General features: G+C 33.5%; 1 protein-coding gene across 1 annotated transcript in view; it reads right to left on the reverse strand.

The window, feature by feature from the left end:
• LOC142344959 (piezo-type mechanosensitive ion channel component 2-like) overlaps positions 1-20693 on the reverse strand; it is a 212454-nt gene that overhangs the window by 108134 nt on the left and 83627 nt on the right. The window contains exons 6-9 of the mRNA XM_075397043.1: positions 9904-9946; positions 9447-9569; positions 6986-7163; positions 6156-6325 (exon numbers count right to left, since the gene is read on the reverse strand). Coding sequence (XP_075253158.1) covers positions 6156-6325; positions 6986-7163; positions 9447-9569; positions 9904-9946 — 514 coding nt within the window. The remainder of the gene's footprint in view (positions 1-6155; positions 6326-6985; positions 7164-9446; positions 9570-9903; positions 9947-20693) is intronic.

Genomic DNA, 20693 nt, shown 5'->3' on the forward strand with positions numbered 1-20693 from the left:
ACTCCGTCTATCATTAACCGTCTTTCGTGAAATTGAACAGTTTGTTTTGATTCCTCAGCAGCTTTACGAACAAAAATTCAAATCAAATGTGTAGAAATCGGACAAGAGTGAGGAAAAAGTTAACTTCGTACCACAACATTTAGATTCTTTTCTCAAGGACATCACCACTAACACAAAGTCATTCAAAAACGAATCAGTTGTAGATCAAATACTGAAATGTCCTCAAATCAAGCTGTCCCTCAGTGACTCCATTTTACTGGATGGAATAGATACAAATGTAGCATTTACCAATTTTATTTACTCATTGAAGAGAAAAAATATTGAATTTCCTGACATCTATTACACAATACTTGATGCTACAGGGATAAGTCCGAACAAAATTGTAAACAGGGATGCCAAAAACAAAGACAGAGGGAGTTGGATCCCTTTCAAAATCTGAAAAAGGGAAACTTCAACGATTATACAAAGAAGGAAAAGCTGCATTTGGATCGGTTAGAAATCTTCAGAAAGCGAGCGGTTGATCAAGAAGCAAGGTTATTTCATTTCTCCACGCTAAAAATTCCTTTTACAAAATACCGTCAAGCAACTCGACATTTTAGACGATTACCTGCATTTGCAAAGCAGATAAATGAAATTTGGTGCCTTAATTTAGCTTTTATGGACAAATTGTCAGAGTTTAATAACGGACTAAAGTATTTATTAATCTGCGTTGATGTATATTCTCGTTTTGTCCGTGTTCAACCAATGAAATCAAAGAATTCTACAGATGTTGTAGCAGTTTTCAAGAAAATGCTACGAAAAAACAACATCCCACAAAAAAAGTATGGGTTGATCAAGGTACAGTGTTCGGTAGCGAATTTAGGAAATTTTGTAGACAAAAGAAAATTAAAATTTATTCAACGAGAAGTGACACTAAAACTGCCGTAGCTGAGAGAGCTATCAGATCATTGAAAAACACTATTAATCGCTTCATGGAAGAAAACGGGTATAAGTACCTTGTAAAAATGAGCTCTTTCCTAAATTCAATGAATAGTAGAGTAAATAGATCTACAGGTAAAGCTCCAAAGGAGGTAAAAACAAAGACTTTTTATCAATTCTTTACAAAAATCCGATCAGTCAATACAAAAAACCTCGGTTTAAAGCAGTGGAAAAAGTACGACTTTCGGAATACGATATTCCTTTTAGAAAAGGATACAAGTCACAGTTCACGAGTGAAATCTTTGAAATTGTCAAAATTGCTACTTACAAACCTCCAACATACAACCTCAAGGGAGAGCAGGGTGATGAAATACTAGGAAAATTTTATGAACAAGAACTCTCAAAGTGTATCATTTACTGATGAACTCTTTTACGGTAGAGCTGGTTTCCAACGCATCTTTTGATTGTTATCCAAATAATACATTGAGTTCTTTTACCAATTTTCTTCCAGAACAGATTAACCTTGAAGGAGAATGGGAGGTGGCAATAACCGAACTATCATATCCATCTCTGTACCAAAATATCACTGATGGAAAATTTTTCTATCTAGATGCTGCAACTCCAGGTACAAAACCTTCCGGTTATTACAGAAATGATGCAGGACAATATCCATCAAAATCTGATATTGTGAACGAAATGAACAAAAAAATCCAGGAAAGAGAAAAGTATGAGAAAACTCCAATAAAAAAAAAGTCAACAGAATTACACAGAGAATCTCCCTAAGTCTTCCTAATGAAAACTCGTTACTAGTTCTCTTCAGTACCGATCTCTGTCACATATTTGGGTGTGAGGAAGCTGTTTACGGAATGGGAGTTTTTATGAGTGGTGCTGGACCACATTTTTCCTAAATTTCCCTACGATATTGTTCGAATTCATATATACAGTGATATTGTTGAATACAATTTTGTAGGTGATACAAAAGCCGCGCTTTTTAGATGTCTTCCGTTTATTTCTAATATTAAAATTGGAGACATAATATCTACTGGACAATATATGAATTATCAAAACTTTCCAAACCTACAATTTAAAAAAATTCTGAAAAATTCTTTCAACAGCATTAAACTTGAGCTACGCAACTCATACTGTGAAAAAGTTCCCTTCAATTCAGTAGGTGTAACTAGAGCTGTATTGATGTTCAGAAGAGCTTCAGACAGTCATTTTTAAAATTAGGTCTACAAAAAATGGTTGCAGACAGTGATTTACCGTATTTTCGTGGTTATTCAAGACAAAGGGGGAGAGGATTTGGTGCTTCAGCACAAACAAATGGGAGGACTGTAGTTCCATTTTTGAGACGATATGTTGCACCAGCAGCTAAAAGAGTTAGTGCTGACTTGATTGAATTAAATGCGCCAGAAATCAGAAATGTATTAGCTGGAAGAAAAAAGCTCAATTCTGCTGCCACAGATGTTGGAAAGAAAACTTTACGTACAGCTAGGAGGAGGAAAACCTAGAAAACGACGTATTATTCGAAAACGCTCGCCAAAAATCAGTCGACGTCGTCGAACTAGGAAGGATAATTTTTCGAAACTAAATGAATACCAGATCAACAAATGATAGTAATTTCCGTTATGGACACTTTACAAATTCTTGCTTGGAGATTTTCGACAAAATTCCGGTTTTGGAATCAGTTGAATCCTCCAATATTCAAGAAATTTATCCCAGTATTTCATTGGATGAAAGCAGCATTGAATTTGAATTTGAAACAGATGGAAGTATTTATCTCGATATGAGAGAAATTCATTTACAAATTAAAGTTGGATTGCAAAAGGGAAGATTATTCGGAGATTTCTTGAAAAAAGAGGAGCATGGAAATCCAGATATGGGTATGACTTTCACTGATGATCATTTACAATATTTAACTCAAGTCAACAACTTGTTACACTCTCAATTCTCCAGCTGCGAAGTTTATTTGAACAATCAACAAGTGTACAAATCTAACGGACTCTATGGTCACAAAGCTCTGATATCCAATGAATTCAATGTTTCTACAAAGAAAAATGAAGGAATTTTGGCTTGTCATGGATACGAATTTGAGAAAGATCCTAGTGATTATGAAAAAAGCCCGTTCATAGTTGGGAAGAAGAACTTTTGTTGAAAAATGGGGTCACCTTATGTGGTAAACTTGCAATCGACTTATTTCAATGTGAAAAATTATTACTTCCAAATACAAAAAATAGACTCAAATTGATTCGCGCGAGACCACATTTTTACATGATTACCTACAACCCCCATGTTTCCCTTAGAGTTCTTGACTATTCACTTTTTACGAGACGTGTTGTCGTTAATGAAGTCTATCACCAGACAATCAAGTATCAACTAACACATCAACCAGCTTGCTAAAATTTTATGGAGACAATTGCGTGAACATTTATTGTTCCTTCTGGACAAAATCAATTTATTCAGGAAAATGTTTTCAATAATGCTCCAATCAGGCGAATTGCAATAGCAATGAACAATAATTCAGCAATCACCGGACATTTTCAAGAAAATCCGTTTCATTATCGAAAGTTTGGACTGCGGGAGCTGAGAATTGTTCGAGGGGGGAGAGCTGTTGTCTCAATTGATACATCCAACAATTGTAGAGCTTATGTTACAACAATGAAGGCAATGAGCTTCAACGAAGAAAATCCTGTGTTACCGAATGATTTCTTTACAGATCATTATGTGCTTGTATTCGATCTCACCTCACTCCATGATGCTGGTGAAAATGTTCATTATCCTGAACTCAGTGGAGAAAGTCTTCGTTTAGAAATGTTCTTTGAACGTCCGCTAACCAATGTAACCGAGCTAATTGTTCTCGGAGAACGAATCTCACCAGTTAAAATTGATCAGTTGGGAACAGTTGCTAAAAATGTCTGAAGAACTCCGCATTAATCAAGATTTTTTATTTTTTTTTTCAATTTTTTTTGGTTTTTATATTATTGCCTTCTGCGTTGGAACATTTGTTGGATATGTACTTTCATCACCCAGTTGCAACCCTTTTCATACTATAATATCAAGATAGGGAATGGATGAAAATTGGGGTAGACCTACACCAAACTTATATGTATACCTTATTTGTGCGGTATTCCTGGGACTTTTAATCATCATCATTATCTTTCATCCCGATGTCACCAGTAACAGTGAAGACAGAGTAAGTAAATCTACAGAAGATCTGATACGTACAATTCCCCAATCTAAAGATTGTTGCTTTTTTGAAAAGAACGAATCATTTCAACTTGATTGTAATGTGAGAAATCCCTGTTCCAAAGGAGCTTGCGAATTGAAACAGAAAATTATTTGTCATGGATAATAAATCTCTTCAACAAATTGTTGAACGCAATCCTGAACTAAAATTTAAATACATTGGATCGTTTCCGGCAGATTTCATTCCAATTTTACCCAAATTCAGCTTTGCAATCATTAACACTGCTTCGAGTAAAAAAGTCGGTGAACATTGGATATTGATTGCTCGACTCAACAGAAATTACTGTTATGCGGATTCTCTGGCTCGATCAGTAACACATTACAAATTTTTATGTATAAAGTACCAAAAAATAATACATCGACCACTTCAGAAGATGCTAAATTTTTGTGGATTCTACGCAATTTTTGCAGCATTTCAACTATTTAAGTTTTTCCAAATGAACTTGAACAATATTCTTGTTGTGCACGTGTTAAATTTTATAAGTAACTATATGTAGTAGTGTTCATTTTGGTATTTAATAAGCTGAAGTTAATAAAGTCGACAGTATATGTTTCTCGTAACTGTTTCTCGTGAGTTTTCTAAACTTTTTTATCGAACTTTATTAACCACTCGGCTGACTGTACCTTAATGTTCATTGAAATTTATACAATTTATTGTAAATGATTGAGTATTTTTGTATTTTGATGCTCATAATTTGTACTGTGTCTGTCATTTTAGACTATTTTAATTCATTTTTTTTTATTTAACATCTTTTTTCAAAAAAAAGTACAAAAAATAATGCATATATGCATGTAATTAGCAAGATGGCGCAGTGGGAGCGCGCTGGGCCCATAACCCAGAGGACGGTAGATCAAAACTACCTCTTGTTATCTCGACTTTTTTCTATTAAGGAGCGCGCAAAAGACAACTGTTACACAATTGATTCAAACAATTAGGGGAACAATCTTTGCAATTGACCGAAAGCTTAACAACAAAAATTCAACATGTCACATAATGACCCTCAGATAATTAGGGTAATTGAAAACCCACGCCAATTAACTTCACAATTTAATATGACCTAAAATTTGTAAACAAAAATTCAACATGTCACATAATTAACCCTCAGATAATTACAGCAATTAATTACCCACCCCAATTCTGTTGTTCTCAAGTAAACACTTAATAACTACACAAAAATTGATATTTTCCCCTGAAAATTTCAGCCAATCAGGAGCGTCTCCAAACCTACCCCCCACATTTGCACCGACTATACTACTACCATATGTGCATGCACAAATACATGCACAAAACCTATACCCTATCTTAATACATGGCGGAACTTATAACTAATCTTAATACATGTCCGCGGCTCTAACTAATCTTAATACATGTACGCGGCTATAACTAATCTTAATACATGTCGGCGGCTATAACTAATCCTAATACATAACGGCTATAACTAATCTTAATACATGGAGATCCTATCCCTAATCCTAATACACGGAGATTTTATTCCTAATCTTAATACATGGAGATCTATTCCTAATCTTAATACATGCAGATCTATTCCTAATCTTAATACATGTACCCTATCTTAATACATGCTATCTATACCTATCTTATTACATGTGAGAGGCCCCTATCTCCTAGAAATTACGCTATACCCTATCTTAATATATGGGGGACCTCACCCCCGGGGAGGGTAGCTCACCTATATACTACTGTCCCCAGTTAGTCAGTCTATGCAAAGTACAAAATTCTACAGTTCCTTTAATCTCTGTTTAGCTCAAGCCTCATACTAAATGTTCAGATGGCTTTCATTTAGACCTTCTGAGAAACTTGTTCAAAATGTGTTTTCAATCAACTGCAATAGCCCGCCATTGATCAGATCTAAAAACCGCTTTTCTTACGAGAAGTACTTTTGATAAAAGATAACTGATAACTTTTGATCATCGAGGCGAAAAAATGGCTGTGTAGGGCTCAAGATGATGAAGGAAAAGATGTAATTTACCTTGGAAGTAGTTGTCGCGGATCAGCGTAATGTTCTACAAACTGCATCTGAAATGTGTATAGCATGACAATGTGACACCCACACACTGCCAAGAGGATAAGAGTGACGTAAGCAAACCAGGGTCCCACTTCCTGCTTTGCTGACCACCAAGTCGTGAAAAAGATAAATACCTGCAACACAGCAATTCTTTTCAGAATGTATGAAGAGATTTTGTAGTTTAACTCAGTTTGTTATCTTGCAATTAGCTTGTTTGAAGAATCTACACCGAATGTGATGTAAAAGTGGAAAACCTATAAGAAATTATGCCAAAATCGTTAGGAAACTTGAAAGAATCTTGCAAGACAACTGTCGGATCTAAACAAAGATTACAAACTCTATTTCTGGCGGACAATTTTCAGAATCTTCTGATCAAATGAAAAATTTAAACACCTGAAAAATTGAGAAAAAAAAGAAAAAATTTTTACTCCGAACAAGTTTGCAACGAAAGATTTATCTGCTGTCACAACTTATTCAATGTATTTTTCATTTTTCATTGAATAGAAAATGAAATGAAAATGCGTTTCACGAGTGACTAAGTTGCTACACATTTTTAATATAAAATGTCACCTTTTGATAATTTATCTAAACCATATTTCATAACGTCTTAGCGACGAAAAATGAACAAAGTGATAATTCAGTCCTCGTGAGCAAAAAAATTTAAAAATTTTTGACATTATAAGTGTATATTCATGCAGATAATCTCAAAAAACAGTTTTAGTTATCAACTGTGTGTCATAAAACTATGCAGATGAAAATGATGATAAAAGGGTGATGAAAAATGAAAAACTCACAGAGAAATAGACGGCTGAAGACAAACTGGGGTAGCAAATTCCAGCTACACAGAGGGAGAGTGTAATTGAGAAATAGTGCACTGTGTCCTGGAAAGATTTGCTCACCACTGAAGACCCTCCCCCGACAACCACCACATTGCCACCCGCTGTCGCACCCGGGTTCAGAGTGTTTGGGTTCCTATTCACATAATGAAAAAAAATTTATTTGGCATATTTTACGTCATCGATGTAATTCCAATTTACATTAATTGTTATCCAGTTAACAGAGAACAACTTAATGTGAATTGTGTATAAGATAAGCTTGAAAAGAAGCTCTACTTATTCAACATACACTTAGTTAGAGAGATGAAGTATTGCGTAACAAGAATGAGATAATCTATAAATATTATAAAGATATGACTACGACCGAGATCTTAAGACCGGTTGTTATAATGAACAGCACATTAGACTCACATAGTTTTAAGTAGCTGAGATTACTTAGTGCTCTGGAATTAAATTTTACCCGTTTTTTGCTATTTTTTCTCGATGATTATCAAAAACGAACCATTTAATTCTGATATTTTCACTAACAAATTAGCTATATCTTCAACATTCGGAACAATTAAGTGTACTTAATGGACAAACAGCAATAGCAAAGCTAGTTTTGGTCCATTGTTGGACTGTTACACTCCAAAAATGTTTGACTGTTCGAATTGTAATCAGTCGGTCATTTTTTTTAAAAAATTCGATCTTATTTTACGTTAATTGAAGAACAGAACAGTTCAAATAAAAGTTTACTGGTCGTGGGTCCAATTGGCTTCCTAAGCAGCTCCAAATTAATGTATCTAGTTTTCTAATTGAACGCTTGTGCTCGTTTTGACTTTTGAAACTATTTGATTTTTAATTAAAGTGGCCTTATCTAACGTTGCCACTACTTTTCTCTTAATTTGGTCGACTTGTGGTTTAGTGTCAGCAAAGAAAGAACGCTTCTTCTTACCACTGAGTAAAATTCAACCTTTAATGCAATTTTACGCTTTAATTTATGGTTTTCTGGGTTTGATACCACCAGATTTCACAGAATTTTTTCTGATTTTGAGGCATTGGACCATTTTTCACGTTCAGACTTTCTCGTTTTTTTCTCCTTATCAACTTTTGACAGTTCAAGTAACACAATTTTGGCGTCCGAAATAAGACACAATTGAACATATCAACCTTTAAAGGTTCAGATAATGGTTTTAACGCCTTCGCTACCATTTTCTCTAAGAATTTAATAGAGTTTCTTTACTTTTGTTTTTAGCTGTCTGTCGTTTTCATTTGTCTTTTAGTCGTATGAATTTTACTGGGGAATGACAAGTCTCATTGCCTTTTTATGGAGGATTAGATGAGCCAATAATCTGAATTGAGTAGATAGCTTACGGCTTTAATGACTTCGAAAACTAGCACACTTTTTAACTTCGCATTTTTGTTCTTTGTTATGTGGATGTTACCTATTCCCATAAAATTTAGGTCACATATGACCTTTTTGGCGTTAAGAGCACGCGCAAGTATTCAAAAACTAAAGAAAAAACGAATTCGTTTAGACAATACTAGCTTCGACACGGGTTTTTCCCAAAATACAATAAACTAATTTCGATTTTTGTCTATATTTGACAATTTTTTTGTAAACGTAACACATATTCTGAGTAATTACCAGTCTCAAGGGTTTCCAATGGATGAAAAAATGAACCCATTTATTTTTTTTTTTCAATTTGTAGCTAATGGCTTTCATGACTTTGAAAGTAACTCTTTTCGAAAAATATAAAAATGTTTCCTAATTTTACACATTTTTCTCTTTTTTTTGTCAATTTGTTACTTAGTCTCACTAATGAGAAGTCACTTTACACATTATTAACATTCGAAGAAGGCGCAACCAATTATATTTTGAGGGGCAAAATCTGGCATTACGGCTTCAACGGCGTTTTCTCGCAAATTTCGATTGAAGATTCGTTTTTTATCTCCATTTGTTCCATTTGTAACCACATAGAAAGTCGAATAAAGACAGGGCTTAAACTCTCCTATAAGGCATTGTTAATGCTAAAACATTTGGATGACTTCAGTTGATATCAAATGGTTTTCTTTACTTTGAAATTAATTGTTTTTAAAATTTTAATTGAATTTCTTAACTTTGCTGTTTTTGTTACTTTAAGTCTACCTGTATTCGAGTCTTATTAGGGACTGGTCCCATATCTTTTCTAGTAAAATACAAGTTATTTTGCTCTGTTTCAGTTTTATCTGACGCTATCTTGGCTATGTTATTGAGTTTTTTTTAAAAAGGACATAAATTTTGGATGTAATTAAAGTTCGTTGTTGTTGTTTGGCACCTTTCAGAAAGATTGCTGAAAAAGTAGCAGGCAGACTTTGAAGCGAATCCACTCGAATAATTAAAGTTTGCAGTGTTTAATTTTTTGAGAGTTGGAACTGATTCAAAGATGCAAACTGATACCTAGGTTTAGGCATCTGGTATTTCCTGCAGAAGGAGAGAGAGGAGATGGAGGCTATCAAAGTCAGCACATCAGGCAACACCAGTCTGATCACATCTGCCACTGAAGAGCGGCTCTCGTGCAATCTATAAACATAAGTCGACTTTTTTCCGCTGCCCAGAATTGAAGTTCATTATGTTCATAATAAATTCAGAATTGTACTCTGAATTTTATCCTCTCAATTGTGCCATGAAATCTCTGATAAGTGCCATGACCAGAACTCTGATCATAGAAAAAATAATTAAAAAATTTTCATGATTCAGTACTGAAAAATTACGACACAGCTCCGGTATGGTGTTGTGAAATGCGACGTTGGTAGTATAACAGCACTGATTAGGGGAATATATGAAATAAAAAGATGAGATCATGGCAATGTTATTATAAAAAATATTCATAACTGTTTCAGCTGATAACACTTACAGTGTAAGGCCCATGTGACGTAGCAGGCTCTCCTTAGCAGAACCTAAAACACACAAAGACATCTATTATTCTTATTTTCAATACTAAGTTGTAAGGTATCATATAAATATAGCATTTATCATAGAACACGTGAAAAAACTGTTTCACACCCTACCCCCCATAATAGCAATTATTAATTATAAATATATAAATACTAGACCCGTATCATGCCAGGCCATGTATGCTATATTTGCCAAGTTAGTGCAAAAAGGCTCATTAGAATGTGTTACGTATTCATGGCCAGGAGAAGAAAAACTTTGTCCGGGGGGGGGGGGGGGGGGAACTTGGACGCGCTCGGTATGGTGCATTCTCAGCACAGAATGTTCCAACTTATTCCACCCACAATTATTCCCGCACTTCAGGGGAACTTGTTCTGAAATAATTTTCAAACGAAAAGCTTTACATGAGTGTCAGTTGAGTATAATTCATTTTTATAATAAGAGCAAAGAAAAACCATAGCCGGAAGAATTCCGGAAAAGACTCGAAGATACCTTCGCCAAAAAGCAGTCAGAAAAATTGAAAAAAAAAACGTTTAAATAGCTTTGTACTATAGAACTTGTGTTTAATTTGTAATAGAAACTGCGCACACACATTAAGCTTTTGTTCAGTGACAAGCAAAAGCAATACAATATAAGTATGGGCCAGAAATTGCTAAAAATTGCCCTAAAACCGGAGAATCAGTTGAAAAACCTTCAAATTAGCGCAAACCTCACTTTCATTACCAAAAACCATGGAAACGCTATCAAGATAAACTTGAAACTATAAATTTAGTCTGAACTCTTAGACAACATAGAATTTTCGAAAAACAAAAAACGCTTGAAAAAACGCGCACGTGAACAAAAAAAATTGTGCGTTTGGCGAAAATTTTTTCGCACCTAGATTTCTCGCTCTGTTTCAAAAAAGGCATGAACAAAAGAACCACTCTCTCTTTTCTCCGCTCTTCAAATTGGTTTGCTGAAACAACTTTTACAAACTTTATTTACTCCCTGAGCTTCCGCTTTTCTCCCTAGTTCACTTATTAAAAAAACCGAAAAGCATAAAGCCTCTTCGAGTCCTGAAAAGCTGAGGACAATTATTTGCCGAAAGAAGTAAATTGAAGTATAAATTTTAACTCGGAATGAATTTTAACTCAGAACACAAATATCCGAGGCGTTCTAAACAAAAGTGAACTCTGCAAAAACAAATTTGGCAAAGATTAGGCACTTAAAGATTTCATCAGAATTGACAGGAAAAACGTTGTCACTATCTTTGTGAACAAAAAACTTCAATAAACGAGGAGCCATTGAACAACATCTAAGTATTGGAAAAAATCACCGAGTCTCATTCAGTTTACCTTGCTTGAAACGTTCACTCCGTGAAAACCACAAGAAGCATCAGAAAACGGCACAAAAAGTATAGTACACCAAAAGTGCTTGTTTATTTCTTCTTTTACTTGTCTTGTTGTGATATATCATAAAACACAAAAATTCAATTTGGCACGAAAACAAAATCAATTGAGTATTTTTGAGACATCAATTTGATAAACTCTAAAACGTCTGGGCCTGAAAAAGTCGGGCGACCACAGAAAAAATTAAAATCAAATAGTTTCTATAGAACAGTTTAAAAATAAGAACCAATAAATGGACGCTGCTAAAAATTCGGGTATTGAAAATTAATGGAAGAATTGAGAAAAAAGTAAGCTAATGGAAAGATTCATCTGGAACGGAAGAACAAATAAAGTTTCTGAACTTGGAGTAAATTCAGAAATTTTAATCTATAAGAAAATTCTATCAAATACTCAAGCACGCAATTTGTAACACGTGCGTGTTTGTCAGTATTAAAAAAACAGTCCAAGAAAAAATGAAGCTCAAAAATTAATCGTTGAATCCTAGCAAGGTTTGTAGCAAAATATTTAAGAACTTAGTAAATAGCCATGCCAAAACGTCAATTAAAAGATGTTCTCCGATACAAAAGAACGTTCGAGAAATTGTTCTTCACACCATGAAGTCGTCTTCCCAAAAGTTCTGGTGAATGATATGCATAGACACCCGTAAGATTGTTCAGCAACTTATTGCTCTCAAATTTTCCAATTTACCTCGTTTTCATGAGAAATGGCTACAATCCAAGTCAGAAATTGTCAGACATAAAATGGTAAAAGAGACAAATCCGTAAAAAAAGCGTCTGGATTGAAAAACTTCTAGAATATTTTGCTCTGAACAAATAATTAGCCCCAAATGATGAAGATCAAAAGATTAGATATTTCCGAATACGCTGACACGAAATTTTAACTCGCCATTAGCAAAAGAAAAGGAAGGTACAAAAACCAAAGAGGAGACCAAAGGAGATGGAATTTTGGATATTCTCAATTGACTCACAAGCTGTCTTTTGGTGCATGATATTTAAAAAACACCTGACTGGTTCTTAAAAGAACAAAAACGCAAATGACTCAGGTGCAGGAAAGCTTTGTTGTTAAATTTGTTTATTTTAATTAATCAATTAAGTTTACGGTAGAAAATTTTTTGATGTGTTCTTTTTCTCCATCAAACTTAATTTGCAGCAGTTTTTCTTTTCGCAGAATTAACTTATTTTACATTCTTAGGATGAAATCAAGAGAGAACAAACTGCTTTTATTTGAATGACAGCTAGTATGTGTCCCTGTGAAAATGGTTTTTTAAGCATTGAAACTTTTATAAAACCTCAATTTCATCCTTTTATTAATTGTTCATGCATTCTCCTTAATCAATTCAATGCACTATATGGTTTAACAATGTCTTTTCTTTCCTGAGAAATTTCTTCGAAAAGGTGATCTTATTTTTTCAACAACCAGTGATACGTTTTTTACCGAGCGTTCCTTACCTGTCAAACTTTTTTAGGTTGTCTGATCTGAAAAAATTGTTTAAGAGTCATTGCAAACAAACAAATATCAAGCTAAGTTCCAAAATCATGATAATTATGGAACTTTTTTTCACTAGTTGCATCAATTTTGAAAGGAATAAATAATTTTTTTGCCCGTTTTGAGTCCTTCTGAAAAATGATTATTTTAAAACATTTTTTACTTGATGGATCACTGCATGAATGGTGACGTTAGAGTGGTGAAATTAATGATCAATTCATTGTTAAATATTTAACAGGTTGTTCTAAAAATTATTAATTATCTTGATATTGTTATTTCATTCATTATATTATTTTTTTTCTTTTTTACCGTGATCAATTTCTTTACCGTGATCAAATAAGATTAAAAAATGTTCATCCACTTGTTACGTTTCGATATACTTCAAGATCAAGTGGTTGAAGGTTTATCTGAATTAGTTTAAAATTTTGCAATAATCAGCTTTTCAAAATCATGAAGAACAACAATTCGCGACAATAAGTGCATCCCGGAGAGCTCTACTTTTTTCACCACGATTCATTTAACCCGGAAAACGTTCACCCAAAAACTCATTCCCCAAACCCTACGTATCAATAATATTGAATGCTATTCATACTAATTATATTAAAAAAATGAAATTGGGGTGAAATGATAGAGGTCGAAAAAAATGTGTGAACATTCGGGACGCCATGTTTAAGTATTCCTGTTAAGATAGTGAGTTTCGCCGATGTTAAGCCCTTTTTGCGTCATTTAATTCAAGTCTGTTCCAAGTTATTAGCGATCAAAAAGAGCAGAAATTTTAATAAATCAAAGGACGAAGAAATTCACTTTTTGTTAGTTTGAGGTTTAGTTCTCCAGACAAGTTTGTGTATGTGAATTAACTTTTCACCAGAGTTTAAACATGTAACTGGTTATAATAAACCCTGGCACGTTTTTTATTTGATCGTTTCCGACCCCAATTCGCTTTGAACTTGGGTTTTTCACTTTCTTAAACTGCAACAGCGCATTTAAGCCTTTTTAATGTCTGCTAGGTAAGATTTACAGCAACACAGATCAAATACATACACTTTCGTCCACGAAACATTCTTAAACATTTTATTAAGCTTATACATATAGCTTATTAATACACGCGGCCGTAGAAGGTAAACCCTACGCATAATCCAGTACATTTTCTAAGCCTTGTTTTGGGTGCGCAGTTCTAATTTTAAGTCGCCCTGTCATGTTTTCAGACTTTGACTTCCTAGAAATGTGGAGTGGATAAGCAACTTGTGTAAATTATGACGCAAACCCACATTTCTTCAATCTTGAGTTAAAGTAGCCCGCCCAGAACAGCATGAGATCTATCTAAACTAGCGCATGATTAAAATTGTGATCAGATTTGAACTTGTGATAAGACGTCAATTTTGACCTTGAAAATGATCGTGCATAGCCGTGAACAAAAAACGTCTGTGAAAGATTTTTTAATGCATAAATTTAAGAATGTCTTGATACGGGTACCGGTTGTTGCTGGGAACGAGTCGGGTACAGAAATGTGCAATTAACACCACGCTAAGACGATGGTAGGATTTTAGGGGGGAAATGGGGATTTATGAAAGGTGTTGGGAGCGAATGGCCGTGTGTACAATTTGGTGGTAATTAAGGCGCGACGTGAATTTCGAATGAATGGCATTTAAAAATCATTGGGAGTCTGAAGGTATTACAATCGAACAGAATTAAGCCGAAATTAAACCAGGAGTAAATCTAGTCAAAGCATATGGTGTTTATTTGTTTACTTGTCTAGTTTATTTGTTGTCGCCACGTTTCAAAACAATACTAAATGGACCTAATAAAAGTGTCAGTATAGCAAAAAAATAAGCATAGGTTCATCTTTTTCCATGGTTTTCTGTCAAAAATGGGAAAAAGGACCCTAATGGAAAGCATTCTGAAGCGAGCTTACTTTTAGCGTCGATCTGTTCCACTCTTTGAAAAGGCAAATAAAAAACGTCAGTACCATAGTCGGACAGCAACGGTTATCATGTAAGATCTTGCAAGATTCCTTTAAAAGGAAGATTTCCTTGCAAGATCCTGCAAAAGACTTTTATCTTGCAAGATAAGCGTCGTTAATAGGCTAGGGCATAAAAAAACTTTTATTGTTTAAACTGTGTTATTTATTTTGAATTAAACTGAGTCATTTTCATGCAGAATTATGAAACATGATCACTCTGAAGTAAAAAGAAAATGTGAAGGGCGCAAGAAAACCCTCGACCCGGGCTAAAACTAACATAGAATTCTGATTTCTTGCGAAAACTGTTCAGCCCAACAAGCCAGCATGCAAGTCTGGCATTAAAAGCAAGTCAGATCCAACTCAAACATGCACGAAACATCTGAACCAAATTAAAAACCAAGAAATTATAATTGTGTGAACAAACCAGGTGAACAAACAAATGACAAAACTATACTTTTTATAGATAGGAACAAAATTAATATTGACTGTTTTCAAAAGTAACAAACATATCGTGACCAATTAGAGGTCGGTTTGTTACCCTTATGAAGAAACAGTTTTTAATCAGCCACCCTCAACCAATCTGACAATAAAATATAAGCCAGGTAAATTTGAATTAAACCAGTGGGACTGTTAATGTTGTTAATGTGCGTTTATTTTGAAAGTCAGGCAGAAACAGAAAAAAAAAGAAAATGTTGTTTTTTCAGATAAGTTCTTCAAGTTTTTCAGTTGAGTTCTTCTTTCACACAAATTTCTTTTCTAATTTTTCAACGTATTCTGATTTAGCACATCTTGAAGTTAAAATAAAGCATATTCTTCTTAAAAAACACAATTTTGGCCATTTTTGCCACAAAATTACCGAACACCATAAAAGAAAATTATGAAAAGGGAAAACAATTCAATATACTTATTCTAGGCACTGCTGATTTACAGCTCTGTGACATCAAAAATGAAGCTACGTAAATACAAGGCATAATATTATCTTTATTTTTAAAGTCTAAAGATCTAACTATATCAAAACATATTTTTGTAAATAAATTTTATCAAATAAATTAAAAGTTTGAAGTTAAATGCATTGGTCAAAAACAGTCCATAAATTGTATTAGCATGTTATGGAAATCATAGCAAATGCCATTGCCATTAGATCTGAATTGTGGTCATTTCATTAGACAGAGGGTGGTGGTTTTAGAACTGGTATGAAAACATGAGTTGAAAAGGGGGTGGGTACTGTCTAAATATTATGATCCAAATGTCTTTTAGTTCAACATGTCTTACTTATACACACTGTGGTTTATACTGGCATAGACGACCAATGTCATCTGTTTAACTAGATAATTTTCTAAAATTTTCTAAAATTTCAGAAAATGTGTAGAAATCGAAGAGACATTTCCGTACGAGTGGAAATCAAACCAATATGAAAATTGACTACAAGAGGGGAAAGAAGGGATTATAAATTCTCGCGTTAACCAACTTCCGCGTTCATTGCTTTTTTAGTTGATGGAGTGAATACGTTTTTAGACATTTAATTCTAAACACATGCAACACCAGCAGAGTTTCATTTTTCACTCTAAGTTTGATTTGATTCTGATCATAATGAGTTACAGTGAATCATCAGTTACAATACACCCAATGCCAAAATACCCAATGCCATTATACCCATTTTTTTACCTTTGATCTTTTCGGTCAAAAGATCTGATTAAAAATTAGCGCTCGAAATTATAAGTATGTTTTATCATACTCGGGCAGATAAATTGGCCTCATGTTCGGTTGTGATAGTTTCATATCAAGTCCCAAGGGCCGCTAAGGCATGGAAAAAAGAACTAGTCTTACGTTAAAAACTTGATCATTATACTTGTTCCATTAAGATTTTTTTGAATTTTGTTTTCTAGAGCGAGTTATCGATGTTTAATTTTTTTTATTATTAGACGGATTTGCATTATTTTTATTAACATTTTCCCAAATTTTTGCCCGAATATTCGTCATTTTTGCTAAGAATTGTTAAAATTTTTTAAGAACAGCGTTTTTGATTTTATTTTTAAAGACAAAAAAGTATTACATTACTGAACATTTTTGTTTATAATTTTTGGCAAACATTTTGGATAAATATTTCAAAATTCAGCTTTTTTCATCAAAAATAGCACAAAATGAGCTTCTTTAGTCCCTTTTGATTAAATTTTCCGGAAGTTAACAGCCAAAAACCACTATAACAAATTTTGCAGACTCACAAGTGGGCTATTCCTACTTCAAATTCCATTGAGAGTGATCTGTAAATAAAATTTTGCCGTTCTTTGCTAACTTTACTCATTGATTATCAAAAACGCAGCATTTATTTTTGATTTTTTAGCTAACAAATTATCTATAACTATAACATTAGCAAAATTAGGTGATCTTAATGGACAAACAGCATTAGCAGAGCTAGTTTTGGACCAGGTTTGGACTGTTACAATCCAAAAATAATTCGGATTGCAATCAGTCGGTCTCTTGTTAAAAAGAATTCGATCCTTTTTTTAAACAGAAAACAGATCAATTCAAAATAGAGCTCACCGGTGATAGGTCCATTTGGCTTCCTAAGCAGTTCCAAATTAAAGAATCTATATTATTTACTTGAAAGGTTTGAAAGGTTGTTGGTTTGACTTTTAAAAACATTTGATTTCTAAATAAATATTGGCTTATTGAAATTTGCCTCTATTATGTTTCACACTTTGGTCAACTTTTAGCTTTGTGTCAGTAATGAAAAAAATACTTTTTCTCTCTACAGAAATCAAAAATTTAATTTTTATTGCGGTTTTACGCCTCAAGTTATTGTTTTCTGGCTTTGATATTACTATATTTCTCTTTTTTTTATTTTAGGCATTTGCCCATTTTTCACGTTTTCTCCTTTTGTCACGTTGATAAATAATTAACAGTTCGCACATCACATTATCGGCCTTCAAATTAAAACGATTATTGTTTTAACGGCTGCGACACCACTTTCTCGAAGACGTTTATTGAATTTTTTAAATATTGTCTTCAACTGTCGTTTTTACTTTTTCTTTTTAAGTCGTATGAAGTTCCTGTATAATGACAGCTTTCATTAGTTTTTCTGGAAGTATAGATGAGCCAATATTCTGATTTGTGTATATAGCTGAGTGCTTTCAGGCCTTTAAAATCAACTTTTTCAAAAAAAAGAAACACATTTTTAACTTAACAAATTTTTTCTTCTATTGTCTATTTTTTACATAGACTCGTTAATTACAAGTCTTATATGAACACTATTGGTGTCAAAGGAAGTTGTCACAAAGGGATTAGAGTCAGGAAGTCTAATGTTTTCAAAGAATTTGTTATGACTTTACTGGCTTCGACACGGTTTTTCACAAAAAAAATAAATTCAATTTTTATTTTTGTCTTATTTGAGGTTCTTTTTACAGACGCAGGACAGATTCTGGATAAATGCATGGCTCTAAGGCTTATTGTCACTGAGTTATTTGCTTTGGTGGCTATCTTTTTGTTAAATCACAAACTTTTTTTCGAAAAATACTTGAATTTTTGGGGTTTTCTATCTGTTCCTCATTTGGTAGAAAAAAGTGTGAATGAGCGGCGTCGGAAACTTATATGCGATCGAACCTTACCGAGCCTCCTTGTTTAGTATAATATCTCAATCAGATAATATTACGCTAAAAAATTGTTCTGATATTTTCAACATTAGGATAAAATATTGGTTATAGTTTGGGTATTTTGTCACATTAAGCAATTGGGCACTGGGTATTTTAGCATTGATTAATTTGTCCTAACAACAAATGGTCCATGTTCAGTACTGTTTTCAACCAACTTCAGTACTGTTTGCAATCAACTTCAGTACTGTTTTTGATCCGAACACTAATTTCGTATCGACTCATAGCGAAAATTTAACAGCATGTTTTTCAATTTGAAGCGACTTTCATTTTAAAATTGAGTGAGGTCATCAAATCCAGAAGACTCCAAATATAACTTCTAAATCCCGCCCCTGAAAAATTAAGGGTAAGAACAAAGAAACAATTGTCGGATGTTTAAAAGAGGTGTGCTTAAGATTAAATATTCACTCAATGCACCTTTAAATTGTTGTCTGAAAACTAGCAAGTAACTAGGACTGGCTAGTTTCTCTTTTATCTGCAAAATTTTCCAGTATTGTTTGTCTGTACAATATTAAATACACCTGCAATTATGTAATTCAAGAAATCATTGTTGTAGAAAAGCATATATAGACACAAGTTTCTACAAGTATTCGAGTTTTAAAAGTAGAGTTTAGAAAATGGTAAAGACGTGTTGATGTATTGTATTTCAAATGAAAGAACAAAAATCAAAGAAGAGCAAAATAATTGTCTCGTCAAATTTCAACTGCATTCATTATTACGCAATTTAAGAGGCGATGGGATTTAAAGGGAAGTGCTCCAGACTATCATTTTTCCATAAGATTCTATTACAATTACTAGGCAAGTATTAAAAAAGCTATCGAAAATGATCTCTTAACATCAAAATATGTATCCTGTCTACTGTTATACGATCTGAGAAAAAAATCGCAAAATTTTTACAGAGAGATTCAAAAATGAGTAATAAATTATTTGATTTTAAATGTTGAGTTTAACAAGGAGGCTCGGTAATATATTTTTTAAGAAAAAAATTGTAATTCGTTCAACAAAATATGAGACCTGCTCTTAGTGAGACTAGGTAACAATTAGACGAAAGGAACAAAGAGGAAAAAGTTAAAAAACGATTATAATTTCTTACAAACAAACTTTTTTAAAGTCATGAAAACCATTAGCTGTCAACTGATAGATTAAACAGGTTTATTAATAAGTCCAGAAGAAGGCATTGAGACTCTCATTATCCAAATTGTATCCTACGATTAATGGTGAAAACAAATAAAAATTCAGTCAAGTTTTTCTAAAAATCAAGGTCCAGCAATCAGCCAATAAAATCCTCAGCAATTAACTAAGCTCAAAAATCAAATACATGACTGCGCCCACATTCAACGCTAAAGCTACTTGCGCTTAGTTTGCTAATGCTACGAGACACCAAAAATCAACATTGAGCAAAAATTCCTAAATAAAAAATAAATGTCGTAGAACCGAAGCCAGAAAACCAATAGATTAAGCATTAAGCCGCTAATTGAAAGCACCAGTTCGTCAAAAAATAATGCAAACTGCAAATAATCAACCTAAGCAACAAATTAAAAGAAATAAAAAAATGCGAATAAAAAGTCGGCAACGTTCAAAAAACAAGGATATTTTTCAAAATAAATGAATTCACAGTCATGAAAAACATTAGTACCGGACTTAAACATTTACCTAGATTCATTTGCAGCTCCATAGGAAGCCAGAATTGTCAGTATCCAAAATATACCATACGTTTACAAAAAAAACGACAATTATGTTCAAAAAATGAACAAAAAACTACAAAATTTTGCGAAAAAACGGCATCGAAGCCGTTGAAAACAGAATCTATTCTTTTGGAACGAAAATTATATTCAACTGCACCTTCTTTAAGAGCCGTTGCTGAGCTGTGTGTTCAGACATAAGCTTAAAAAAGTGACAAGACAATAAAGAAATATGTTAACTAAATGTAACGTACAAAAAATGGAACTCCCTGGTTTCAAAGCCGAAAACCCATATATGAAAACATAGTAATGGCAAAACTCCAATTCTCTAGAGAAGCGCGACATTGCTGCTGGAGCTGAGCTGCAAGTTAACACAAAAAAAGGAGAAAAAAAGCCTGAAAAAAGATCATACTTTTTAAAATAAATAACTCGAAGTAACGAAAGGAATTAGTTTCAGATTTCAACAGTTAACTATGAAAATTTGCACCTCCATAGGAAACCAAAGACCCGCCAGTATCCGGGAATGTTACGAACAACAAAAATCGACAAACAAGCAGAATTTTAAAAATCAATCAATTTTTGCGAGAAGA

This window comes from Convolutriloba macropyga, chromosome 8 (assembly GCF_964194025.1).
Source record: "Convolutriloba macropyga chromosome 8, txConMacr16.3, whole genome shotgun sequence".
Taxonomy (NCBI): domain Eukaryota; kingdom Metazoa; phylum Xenacoelomorpha; order Acoela; family Convolutidae; genus Convolutriloba; species Convolutriloba macropyga.